The sequence below is a fragment of the Daktulosphaira vitifoliae genome, unplaced genomic scaffold, assembly GCF_025091365.1.
Source record: "Daktulosphaira vitifoliae isolate Bord-2020 unplaced genomic scaffold, ASM2509136v1 Scaffold_1, whole genome shotgun sequence".
NCBI lineage: Eukaryota > Metazoa > Arthropoda > Insecta > Hemiptera > Phylloxeridae > Daktulosphaira > Daktulosphaira vitifoliae.
In genome coordinates this window covers 56,263,104-56,276,964 of record NW_026099572.1, presented here as the reverse complement: position 1 = coordinate 56,276,964, position 13,861 = coordinate 56,263,104, and the positions used below count along the sequence as shown (strand labels likewise).

Here is a 13,861-nt window from a genome sequence, read left to right as displayed (position 1 = left end):
GAAAATAAATGTCCATGGGATGAAAATACAACAAGAGTTGCTGCTGCAAATGGGCATATAGAATGTTTAATATATGCACATGAAAATAATTGTCCATGGGATGAAAATACAACAAGAGTTGCTGCTGCAAATGGGCATATAGAATGTTTAAAATATGCTCATGAAAATGGCTGTCCATGGCATACAGACACAACAAATTACGCTGTTTCATATGGACACTTAGAATGCTTAAAATATGCTTATGAAAATGGCTGCCCATGGCATTCAGACACAACAATGTACGCTGCTGCAAATGGACATTTAGAATGTTTAAAGTATGCTCATGAAAATGACTGTCCATGGCATACCGACACAACCGCTGACGCTGCTGCAAATGGTCATTTAGATTGCCTAAAATACGCTCATGAAAATGGATGTCCATGGGATGTTACAACAACAAAGGCTGCTTATGACAATGATCATTTTGAATGTTTGAAATATGCTCATAAAAATGGATGCGAATGGGATACATCAATAATGAAGAATGCTGCTAAATATAACAAATTGCAATATTTAAAATATGGACACGAAAATGGATGTAGTTTTTATGAAGATACAACAAGAGTTGCTGCTGCAAATGGGTATTTAGAATGTTTAAAATATGCTCATGAAAATGGATGTCCATGGCATACCGACACAACCGCAGACGCTGCTGCCAATGGTCATTTAGAATGCTTAAAATATGCTCATCAAAATGGATGTCCATGGGATGACAAAACAACGAGAGCTGCTGCTGAAAATGGGCATTTAGAATGTTTAAAATATGCTCGTGAAAATGGATGCGAATGGGATGAATTTACACCAAGAAGAGCTACTTTTAAGAATTCTATGGAATGCTTAAAATATGCGCATGAAAATGGATGTCCATGGGATGAAAATACAACAAGAGTTGCTGCTGCAAATGGGCATATAGAATGTTTAATATATGCACATGAAAATAATTGTCCATGGGATGAAACGACAACATATGCAGCTGTATATTGGAATAATATGGAATGCTTAATTTATGCTAATGTAAATGGATGTAAATGGGATGATGAAACGACAAAGATTGCTGCCGAAAAGGGACATTTAGAATGCTTAAAATATGCACTCGACAGTGGATGTCCATGCCATTACGATACAACAAGGGCTGCTGCTGAAAATGGGCATTTAGAATGTTTAAAATATGCTCATGAAAATGGCTGTCCATGGCATACAGACACAACAAATTACGCTGTTTCATATGGACACTTAGAATGCTTAAAATATGCTTATGAAAATGGCTGCCCATGGCATTCAGATACAACAATGTACGCTGCTGCAAATGAACATTTAGAATGCTTAAAATATGCTCATGAAAATGGCTGTCCATGGCATATAGACACAACAATGTACGCTGCTTCATATGGACATTTAGAAATCTTAAAATATGCTCATGAAAATGGCTGTCCATGGCACAAAGATACAACTAGAATTACTGCTTCAAAGGGGCATTTAGAATGCTTAAAATATGCTCACGAAAATGGGTGTCTTTGGAGTGAAGGCACAATATTAGTTTCTGCTATAAATAATTATTCAGATTGTTTAATATATGCCCATAAAAATGGATGTCAATGGGATGAAGGAACGACAATTGAAGCAGCTAATAAAGGTAATTTAGATATTTTAATATATGCTTATGAAAATGGATGTGTATGGGATGATGGTACACTTAGAGCTGCTGCAGGAGGAGGTGATTATAATTGTTTAAAATATGCTTACGAAAAGGGTTGTAGTTGGGATAAGTTTACGGCGAGAGCTGCTGCAGCAAGTGGCAGTTTAGACTGCCTAAAGTATGCTCATGAAAATGGATGCCCATGGGATAAAACAACAACAGAAGCGGCTGCTGAGTATGGGCATTTAAATTGTTTAAAATATGCTCATGAAAATGAATGTCCATGGGATAATAATACAACAGAAGAAGCAGCTAAAAATGGACGTTTAGAATGTTTAAAATATGCACATGAAAATGGATGTCCATGGAATAAATATACAACATATTATGCTGCTTCATCGGGATATATAAGTTGTTTGAAATATGCTCACGAAAATAGATGTGATTGGACTGAAGATGTAACAATGTTGGCTGCTTCAAGTGGACACATTGAATGTTTAAAATATGCGCATGAAAATGGATGTCCATGGGATGACCGCACAATTAGTGCTGCTGCTTCACAAGGTAATTTTATATGCTTGAAGTATGCCCATGAAAATGGATGTCCTTGGTTTGAAGATACAACAAATATTTTTGCTGCGAAAGGACAATTAGAATATTTAAAATATGTACATGAAAATGGATGCCCATGGAATGTTGAGACAACTAGATCTGCAGCTTTAGAGGGTAATTTAGAATGTTTAAAATATGCTCACGAAAATGAATGTCCGTGGGATGAAAANGCCCACGAAAATGGATGTCCGTGGGATGAAAGAACATCAATATCTGCTGCTGCAAATGGACATTTAGAATGTTTAGAATATGCACATAAAAATGGATGTCCATGGGATGTAAACACAACTAAAGCAGCAGCACAAAATTGTAGTTTGGAATGTTTAAAATATGCACACGAAAATAGATGTCCATGGGATGAAAGCACAACTAGAGCTGCTGCAGAAAGAGGATGTTACAAATGTTTATTTTATGCCTTCGAAAATGGATGTGTTTGGGATAAACGTACAACTAGAGTTGCTGCTGCAAGTGGCTGTTTAGATTGCTTAAGATATGCTCATGAAAAAGGGTGTAATTGGGATGAATTTACAATAGTTACAGCTGCCATGTTTGGTAATTTAGATTGTTTAAAATATGCCCATGAACATGGTTGTGAGTGGGTTAAAGGAACAACGAGAGTGGCTGCTGCAAATGGACATTCAGACTGTCTAAAGTATGCATGTGAAAATGGTTGTGAATGGGACGAAGGCACAACAAGAGAAGCTGCTGCTAGTGGTTGCATTAACTGCTTGATATTTGCACATGAAAATGGTTATAATTGGGATGAAGGGACAAAAAGTGGAGCTGCTGCAAATGGTAATTTCAACTGCTTAAAATATGCTCATGAAAATGGATGTGAGTGGGACGAAGGCACAACTAGGCTTTGTGCTATATATGGTCAATATTATTGCTTAAAATATGCCCATGAAAATAATTGCCCATGGAGTAAATATACCATTGAAGAAGCTATTCGAAATGACTATGATTATATATTAAANACATACACGTGTATTAGTATTAAATATTTGTTTACAAATAGGTATGTAGACGATTCCGTGGAAGACAGCGGATAATCCGCAACGCGGATAATCCGCTCGCGGATAATCGGGAGTTTACTGTATTTATATTTTACATGTGTATGTTTTTACTTGTGTATTCGTTTCAGTGGGCTATATTATATATTAAATAAATTATCTTAATCATTAATGATATAATTTTTTTGACATATCAGTTACTTCATATGTTTTTTTAATATTTACCTTAAGGCTATATAACATATTAACTTTTTTTCTATTAATTTTTTTAATTATGTTACAAACAATCTACTCTCTTGACATATACATGAAATAAATGTTCTCCTAGCTATATTTTATAAAAAAGAGTTATTAATTTATATAAAATATTTATATATTTCTTTATTAAAGAATTATAAATATTTTGTAGGACTAGAATACAATTAAAATTCAGTATATTAAAGATAATTTTTATTTAAATTAATTTTACCCATACGATCAAATAGCATGGTGATTTGGCCTATTAGCTTTCTCAATCAATTTTAGTTTAATTAATTTATACATGTATTGTAATAATCATTTTAAAATATTGTAGTGAAAAATAAATTAATCTTTTGTATTATTGTATTAATAATTTTTGCAGTAATAATAATTTGTGATTCAATAAGTTGATATTGTGAGTTTACAATGTAATTAGTGTGGTATATGTGTTTAAGTTAATCATAATAATGTTTTGGATTCGACAATTATAGTTAAAACACCACAGTGGTAGGAATAAATGTATGTATATAATGTTATTCATTATATTTTATTTTTATAGATATAAAAAAAAAGGTTAAGTATACTATTCGGATTTATGCAACAAAGTTTTTTTTTACTATGGAGCTTAAGGATCCTCAAGTTCAAAACACTATAGGCACGTATGATTTTTAAATCATAGGCGTATTTTCTTTTTAAATATTATTATAAAATATTTTTATAACTTTATTATAACATTTAATATAATATTAATTTTATAAGAATGTTTCCATAACATTATTTTTAAAGAAAGTTATCATGATTGATGTTTTAGTTCGGCTGTCAGTTAAAAAATGATAATAATTTAAAAAAAAAATATTTCAAATAATCATTTTTAAAATTGCGTAAATTTATGTTTTTAAATTTTAAAAAATATTTATTATCGTGAAACTATTTTTCCAATTTTGAACTAAAACAATAGACTCAACTTAATTAAAATTTTGGTTCTATTGACATATAGTCCAACAAAATCAGTCCAGTGAGAGTAATTATATATTGTATATATAATATTATATTGTATATATTATATATATAGTTATATACTGGGTATCCCCCAAAGTCACATAATGTGGGTTTGCTGCTCTAGTTGTGAAAAGTAGGCCGCCTTGGCGTAATGCTTAACGAGAGTTCCAGGGCGGCTTGCAATATATTTGACGCATTAAATGAGCATTTTTCACATGAAAGGATAATCATTGCTTTTATAAAATTAATAGCAATGTGTCATTTAGACGGTTCAACAATTTTTTTCTTGTGATATTTATGAAAAAAGTGTAAGCTGTTAAAAGCTACCTGGTGAGGCATAGAAAAATCTATGATGGTATACAATTTATATGTTATTTATGTCCTACTTTTTTGGACAAATGTAGATTTGTATGCCACGTTCAAAAGATACACCGTGATTATTACAATAATTATTTTTGCTAATTAAATATTTAAATAGTAAAATGAATATTATAAAAAAATATATAATAGTAGAGTGTTAATTGTTGTAGATCCTTTCACTCTTAATTTATAATAACTAATTTAATAAATTAAATACACAAGTTATTAGATGAATAACATTTTAATATAAAAGCACACGACACAAACCGGTCTCATCGAATGCCGGTCAGCAACTGATAACGACGATATTATTATAGAGAGTGTACACCACATTAATAGAAGAGTATTATTATACATGAGTGGTCAAAATTATAAAACACCCCAAATTTTATATTTCACGCGTTTAGATTTATTGCATTTTAGCGGCAAAACAATTGCTGTTATCTTTTTCACCACTCGTGCGTCTCACTCATTTTGGTCGATTAGAGAAGAGTTGAAACGAAGATTCATCACTGAATAGTACCAAATTCCTATTTTTCATAAATCCATAAAAGTTTACTTTTGCACTATTCAAACCGAGTTTTCCGATTTTTGGCCGTCAAAAGGGGCTTGCGAGCCGCGACGGCATATTTTAGGTTCTTTTTAAGTAAACGCCCATTTACTGTTTCTCGAGAAACTTGCACATTTAATTCTTGATTCAGTTAATTTTTTTATACTACTCGCAATCACAGAATGATCTTGTTTTGCTTTCTGAATAACAATTCTATCAGTCCGAGTACTTGTTGCTCACGGTTTACCAGCTCCACTTTGAGTTTTCACTGTGTTTGTATTTTTATAATTAGAAATAGTTTTCGAACACATGATCTACTCACTTTTGATATTCTGGATATTTGAGATAAATTTTTTTTTGCTTTAAGTAAGTCAACTATTTGCCACTTTATAGATTCTGGTACAGGTTTTCTACTCATTATTGCTAATACAAATGGATACTATTGCAAAGAATAGTTATTCCTCGACATAGTTTTGGTATTTATTACAAAAGGTTAATAAAGAAGTGAGTTTAACTCTTTTAAAACAAAAGATTTTAAATAATTACCAGTATTTTTAATTTCTAATAAAATATAATGTTATTTTATATTTTTAATTTTATATATTTAATTTTATAAGTTTCTAAATAACAAAATATATGCTTTCACGAGAATTTTACCTTTTTTTTTCTTCCACACTCGGCTTTATTGTGGGCCACTCTGGAACTATTGTTAGGCATACTTCAGAGCGGCCCACGCCATCTTTAAATCACTCCACCGCGTTGTGTATCAGCCCGAAGTTAATCAAATGTTGATTCACAATGTGGTGTGGCCTCTCTCGTTAGCCGGATTCCAGAGTTGGATCCGTTGCCCAGGTTGCACCTCGTGGAGATAGGGACAGGACTCCGCGAGGGTTGGCAATAATTCACAACACAATACATATAAACAAAAAAACACAACACAACATAAAATACCTACGGACCTGGGTCGTAGGGGCAGTCTCTGCCTCAGGCATTCAGCCTCCTCCATACGGATCATGACCGATTCGGCCAACGCCTGGACCAGAGACTACCCCTCTTGGCTTCTCAGCATTAGGTCCACCATAGACCCCACGTCGAACACAGACCCCGTGCGGAACTCCAACTCTTCCCGCTCGCTGGTTCACGCCTTGTGCCGGAAGAGCGTATGCAGTGCATTGTCCGCTTCTCCCGGGCGATCCCAACAGTGGCCGCACATCGGTGCGGCTGCCTTACGAATACCGTAAAGGTATTCGGACATCACTTGGGTTAGACGATATGTCATTTCCCTGCGAGTCCGGGCAAAAATACCTCATTTTACATTGCTTAAAAATTCTCATTATACTCCTGTGGTTTGAATATTTTTAACTGGATCGACTTGAAAATTTTTTCATCAAAATTAATTATCTAAATAAAATTGGATAATGTTCAAATAAAATTACGCAGTTGGATGTTAGTAAAAAAATTTTAAATGGCCTTTAAAATGATTTAATGACTGATATTTGCTATATTTGCAAAAATAACTTTTTTAACGAAAGTGTAAGTAAAAATTAAGTTGCAAATGGAACTAATGCAAAATAAGCGTTTTTATTTTAAGTTTATGAACATATTATATAAAGAAAAAAGTTTCTTGCATTTACTTGATAATGTAGACATAGACGATTGGGTACAAGCCCAAATTTGAACTCGTGAAATATAAAATATGGGGGTATCAAAATAAAAATAGAATATTTTCAAAAATATTTCGGCATTGGTTTTGAAAATTTTAAATTGAAAGAATAGTAAAAATTTTCTTATTTTACTCATTTCCTTGAAATTAATAGTTTAATTAATGAGTTTTTAGTAGTACTATGAACAAAATAAAATTTTTTCATATTGAATACTAAGTCCCAGTATATGAGTTTGATTTCTCAGTTTTCTAAAGTTAAAATTTGTATTTATTTACAGCATTATGATTGAATAATAATATAAAAAAAAACAGTATTTATAAGTTTCTTTTCAGGAATTTTGTCACAAATGGTTGCACTGTAATAATTTTACTCGTGTTATCAGTTTATTTTCACATCATCTTTACACAAAATCTCGCCATGAATTAAGATAAGATATCATCATTGTTCCTTGAAAACCTATGAAGTATTATTCTTAAATCGCCCGTAATCTATATAATTGAGAGAAGCTTATTTGATCTCTAATGCAATCAATTCCCCTACGTTTTCATAAAATAATTAGTTAAATATTTTTTATTTATGCGTTGACGGTGTTAATTTGACAATAAATTGTTTTTAACAGTTTTCTAACAGTATTCATATATTTAGTTAAACAACTTTCTTAAGCAAATATACATTACAACTTAATTGTTTGTTGTAACTTTTATATTTTTTAAAATTACCATATTATTTTTAATTTTTATAAGATAACATTATGGTAAAATTATTTGCTATGAGTGTTCTCTATAAAGGACCAAATGATGCTACTCTCCTCAAAGCAGCTTATGATCTACAATCATTTGGTTTTTTCCAACGTAAAAGTGCTCAAGAATTTATGGGTTTTGTCACTAAAACAATTGTAGAACGTACGGCCAGTGCTGCTAGACAATCTGTCAAAGAAAGAGGTGCTTATACATATTCCTTCTAAATAATATTTGTATACATTATAATTTATTTTATGATATTAATCAACTGAAAATATTATAATATATTTTTAAAGAATACATGTGTCACGTTTATGTAAGAGCAGACAATTTAGCTGGAGTTTTAATAGCTGATGATGAGTATCCTAATCGTGTTGCACATACTCTTCTTACCAAGGTAATGAAACAAGATTTATTATTTCATATATTATTTTAAATTTTAAATTATTAATTATTAATTTTACTTAATAAATTAAATTTATACATAAAAATATAAAGCAGTATATTATATTAATGCCAAATTTTTATTTATTTTAATCAGAGAACCAAAATAATTTTGACAATTAATAGTTTATTATTAGTTTTTGTTCTTTGTAAATTGGTTCATCTATGTCAAATTTTTTTTTTTTTTGTAAATGTTGAAAAAAAATCATTACAGATCAAAACTATTAAGATATCACTTATGAAGTCTTTATTAAACTAAATTTGAATTTTAGTTTAGGTTTAAAAAATTATTTCATAATATTTACAGTTCTACAATTATTAACCTCACAAATTCTTGAAAAATTTAATATAAGTCAACTAATCTATTAAATATAATAAAAAATTTTGAAAAATCAAAATAATTTCAATTCTATGTCCTGATTTTAGTTGAATAATATAATTTTTTTTCTTCAGGCTTTAGATGAATTTTCTTCTAAGGTTCCATCACATAGTTGGTCAAAGCTAAATGAAACACAAGTAACATTCAATGAATTAAATGTTATGCTCTCAAAGTATCAAAATCCTAAAGAAGCGGATGCTATGACTAAAATTCAACAAGATTTGGATGAAACAAAAATTATATTGGTATGTATGAGTTTGTTTCCATTAATGGTGTATCTTCTGATATTTCCATAATTCCTTCTGGCGTCCCACAGGGTGGCCATCTCAGCCCTCTCTTATTTGCCCTCTTTGTTAACTCCCTTCCTGATTTTCTTTCATACTCTAAAGTTCTCTTGTTCGCCGACGACATTAAACTTTTTTTAAACATTAAACATCCTTCAGACTGTTCACTCCTTCAATTAGACCTTGACACCTTCTGTAATTGGGCCAAGGAGCTCAACCTTTCTCTCAATACCAGCAAATGTCATGTAATGTCATTTTCACGAAAACACTCTCTTATAAACCACTCCTATTCCCTAAACGACTCAATTATTAACCGCGTATCCGTTATAAAAGACCTTGGCATTCACTACTCCACTTCCCTTTCCTTTGATATCCACATAAACTACATTATCGGTAGAGCACTAAAAGTCCTAGGCTTCATTATAAGAAATACATCAAACTTCTCCTCAACCTCTTGTCTCCGTACCCTTTATGTATCCCTCGTTCGCTCCATATTAGAATATGGAGTTGTAGTGTGGCATCCTTATTTAAATAAAGATATTCTTAGGATCGAAAGAGTCCAGAATAAATTCCTATCCTATGCTGCTTTTCTTTTAAAAATAATCCATCCTCCTCACGATTACTCCCTCCTTCGCTCTTCTCTCCAACTTCCTTCTTTAGCCTCTCGCAGAGACGATGTTGACTTTTCCTTTATAAAATCCCTCCTAAATGGCTCTATTGATTCTCCTGATCTTCTATCTAAAATATCTTTCCTTGTTCCTTCTCACAATACAAGAAATCATTTCCTCTTCCAGCTCCCTCACCATACTACATCATATGGTCAAAACAGCCCTCTTGATCGAATGCTAAAACTAGTTAATGAGTTTAGTCCAGACCATCTTTTTGATTAGGTAATTTGTTTGATGTTTTTTTTTTTTTATTTGTAATAATATTCTTATTTCTATTGTTATGTTCCATTTAATTTATTGTATCTTATTTGATTCAATTGTACTGTAAATTATGTTTAATTGTAAATATTTAATTTTTATGTTCTATTTGAAATACTGCCTGTTTAGGCGTTAATAAATAAAATAAATAAATAAATAAATAAATAAATACTTTTAATATGTTAAATTGAACATATTTTTTCAAAAGTTTTTTACTAATTTACTTAAATAACATTAATTAATAGCAACTTTTCACAATGTGAATTTTTAATAATCACATGAATCTCAAATTATTATAAAAATATTGTAATTAAAGTAAAGAATAATGTCATTTGTATAAATTCACTTATAATAAGTGATGTTAGGTTTTTATTTAGTTTTATTTTTATTTTATAGCACAACACCATTGAAGCTGTATTAGAACGTGGTGAAAAACTTGATGATTTAGTTGCCAAGTCTGAAGGTCTTAGTATTCAATCAAAAGCATTTTATAAAACAGCAAAAAAAACTAATTCATGTTGTCGAATGTAAAGTCCATTGATATAGATGTTAATGAATTAAAATATTTTTTGATATTAAAAATTTGTTTTATTACGCAGCCAATAAAACATTCAACCCAATTCTGACTACTAAAAGAATATTAATTCTTTAAACATTACTCATAATCTTATCATTACATTCCCTGACAATTATTCCTCTATATTAAATTGTAAATTTGGAATAAAATGTGTCTTATTAAAGATTTAAGGAAGATAAATTCATAACTTTTTTCCAAGTGTGAAAATAATTTTAGCCAAGTATTAAAAGTTTGAATTTATGTATTTGTATGTGTAGTTATTAAATATGTTAATATATATTGTACAATATATACTACATTTATTTATATGTCTATTATATTTAAGCTACTGTAAAAATAAAATTATCTGAAGACTTATAATTTATTGTACTGTTTTAAATGAAAATATGAAATTCAAATTTTACCAAAATCAATTTATAAACAAAGATTTAAACAAGATATATGCTATTTTAATATTTATTTCAAGTCATTTATGTCAATCATTTAATTCAGTTCACTGTTACTGAAAAATGTTTAATAAAGATAGTTCCTAGTCAAGAAGTATATTATATAAATATTAAAAAAAAAAATATAAGACAAAAATTATATTATTTATTTACATTATATTTTTTCTATTTATAATCAAAATAAAATTATATGTATTGCGGTTTAGTACGCTGTGTTTGAAGGTGTTTTATCAGTAATAAAAATGTTTTCAAAACTAAATTTAAAACCATTTAGTTAAAATGTGTATTTTATTTATTTATTTAGTTATTACATTAAAATTATATTTTTTTGTATTTATTAATTACTCTGTACATCATTAACTCTTCTGCTGATAAATCTACTATTAAATAAATTTTGAAAATAAAGACAATAGTTCTCTTCAAATATAGGTTTTTAAATTTTGTAATTATATTGTATTATTTTTGTGAAACTAATTAATTAAAATGAAGTTAACTGTATTCTATTGTAGGCTTAAATGAAATATTAAATTACTCCTATTTATTCACTGCATTTTATGTAAAATTTTTCATAAATTGATAAATGATGATTTTTTTTATTTATCAGGTGTTTTTTGTTTTATACAAGCTATTATTTTATATATTTTATATTATTATTATAAATATTTCTTTTTTATTTAAAAAAAAACATAAATTCTTTTAATAAAATTTGGTGTTGATATTATATGTATTAAAATAATTGTTAACAATTATTGTTTTACTATTTAAAAAATACATTTATATTTTACATATAAATTTATTATTTGTCTATAATTTTAATGAATATTTGTTATTGTTTTATGTATTTTGTGAAATAAGTTGTTATAATATTGATTTAAAGTAATTGCAATTAGATGCATTTGTATTGTAATATTAAAAATTTTTCTTTGTGTTATTTAATGTGTTAAATCAATAAAAAAACAATTCATTAATTATTTATATATTATGTATATTTATAAGTATTACAGAATATTAAGTATATAATATAATGAATATATAATAGAGCTTCTGACTTCTTTCTTAAGGTATTTATGTTAAATATGACATAATATAAATATTTCTGTAGTAAATAATGTAGTGAACCTAATGGCTCAATTATTTACTCATTATTAATGAGTTAACAAATTTAATTAATTCAAGTTTTTGAGAATTTTCAACTCAGACAATATTTTCTTAATTAAATTTCAAAATTGAAATATAAGATTAATTTGAATAACTCTATCTAATTCAAAAAACAAATTGACTTTTTACTTTTTTTTTAGGTGATATTTTTAGTAATAATGTTAATACATTTAAATCAAACATCTTCCAAATAGTAAATCCTGGTTGCGCCTCATTGTTTAGTTATTTTATTATTCATTGAGTATGATTGAATTAAATATTTAAATATTAGATTGAAAGTATTTATAAATTATTTTTTTAATTGTCTCCGCATAAGGATGTTTTTACCTCGAATAGGATGTTTCTTATAAAATTTCTCTATTATTATATAAATCAAAGAAACTCATATCAATTATTATTTAAATAAAATAAATTGAGCATGTTTTATAGAAATCTATATTCAATTGCTTACTTTTGTTATAATAATTAATGTTGTATTGTTAACAGTACAATAGTAACAATATTATTACAGTCTATAGTTGTAATAATTGTCAAACCTATGCATAAACTAATTCCGGTTTTTTGTTTTTACTATAGACTATATAACTAGTGTTATTAACAATGTTTGGAAAATTCCTTTTAAATATAATGTACTCCAAATCTCATTCCGGATTAAAAAAAAAATGCACAGTGAGGTCGTGGCAGAGTGGGGACGTGGCATAGTTGGGTCAAGTATAATAATATCTAACAGTGACTAAAATCACTATCATAAAAAACACTTCGATGCAAAACTGTAGATAGAGTTTAATTTTAAAAAATTGGTGGATTTTTCTAAAATCTACATGATCTCCTATTTCCTTATTTATATTCCGATTACAAGTTGTATGATTTATAAGTGTGATATATGAATATATATATATTCTTCTTCTTATGTGCCTTCACAACTCTGCAAGAGTTTTAGCTGCTACAATATATATATATTTATAATATATTAAGGGAAAGGAGACGATTAAAAAAAAAAGTATGTTTCATAAAAGAAGAATGTAAATAGTACTTATCTTAAAAAAATATAATGATCCATACATTTTTCAAATAGTTATAGCATTATAAAGTTAAAAATGTAATATATAAAATCGAGAATTTTAACACAAAAATAGTTACGGTAGTCATTTTCACTGTTAAGACAAAGTAAAGTCCGAATTTTTTTTTTTTTACATAATAAAGTATATTATATAAGTATTTTCGGAACACTTTCAAAAGTTAATTTTTTGTGAAAAATTTGTCATTTTGAATCCCTCCCTATGGGAAAAACGAAAAAAAAAAATAAAAAAAAAAAATCATAGTAAAATTAATACCTTCTCAGTTTCGCCTCCAAGCAAAATACGATTTTTATAAAAAATTATATTTTTAATTTTATAATGCTATAACTATTTGAAAAATATATGGATGATTATAATTTTTTTAAGATAAGTACTATTTATATTCTTTTTTTATGAAACATACTTTTTTTTTTAATCGTCTCCTTTCCCTTAATATATTATAAATATATATATATTGTAGCAGCTAAAACTCTTGCAGAGTTGTGAAGGCACATAAGAAGAAGAATATATATATATTCATATATCACACTTATAAATCATACAACTTGTAATCGGAATATAAATAAGGAAATAGGAGATCATGTAGATTTTAGAAAAATCCACCAATTTTTTAAAATTAAACACTATCTACAGTTTTGCATCGAAGTGTTTTTTATGATAGTGATTTTAGTCACTGTTAGATATTATTATACTTGACCCAACTATGCCACGTCCC

At 28.4% G+C, this 13,861-nt stretch overlaps 2 protein-coding genes across 2 annotated transcripts in view; both read left to right on the top strand.

Annotated features, from left to right (window-relative positions):
* Positions 1-3,339, top strand: part of LOC126894610 (uncharacterized) — a gene marked incomplete at its 5' end in the record, with an annotated part of 5,614 nt that extends 2,275 nt beyond the window's left edge. Inside the window, one exon of the mRNA XM_050665741.1 lies at positions 9-3,339. Coding sequence (XP_050521698.1) covers positions 9-3,339 — 3,331 coding nt within the window. The remainder of the gene's footprint in view (positions 1-8) is intronic.
* Positions 3,340-7,541: 4,202 nt separating this feature from the next.
* LOC126901758 (synaptobrevin homolog YKT6) lies at positions 7,542-10,506 on the top strand. The gene is made up of 4 exons (XM_050678506.1): positions 7,542-8,054; positions 8,150-8,250; positions 8,751-8,921; positions 10,283-10,506. The coding sequence occupies exons 1-4, from the start codon at positions 7,865-7,867 to the stop codon at positions 10,415-10,417; spliced, it is 597 nt and encodes a 198-aa protein (XP_050534463.1). The 5' UTR covers positions 7,542-7,864; the 3' UTR covers positions 10,418-10,506.
* Positions 10,507-13,861: the final 3,355 nt, after the last annotated feature.

Coding starts and splice junctions, on each gene's coding strand:
- LOC126901758 (XM_050678506.1), top strand. CDS start 7,865: ATGGTAAAATTATTTGCTATGAGTGTTCTCTATAAAGGACCAAATGAT. Junction 8,055..8,149: donor ACAATCTGTCAAAGAAAGAG/GTGCTTATACAT, acceptor ATATTTTTAAAG/AATACATGTGTCACGTTTAT. Junction 8,922..10,282: donor ATGAAACAAAAATTATATTG/GTATGTATGAGT, acceptor TTTATTTTATAG/CACAACACCATTGAAGCTGT.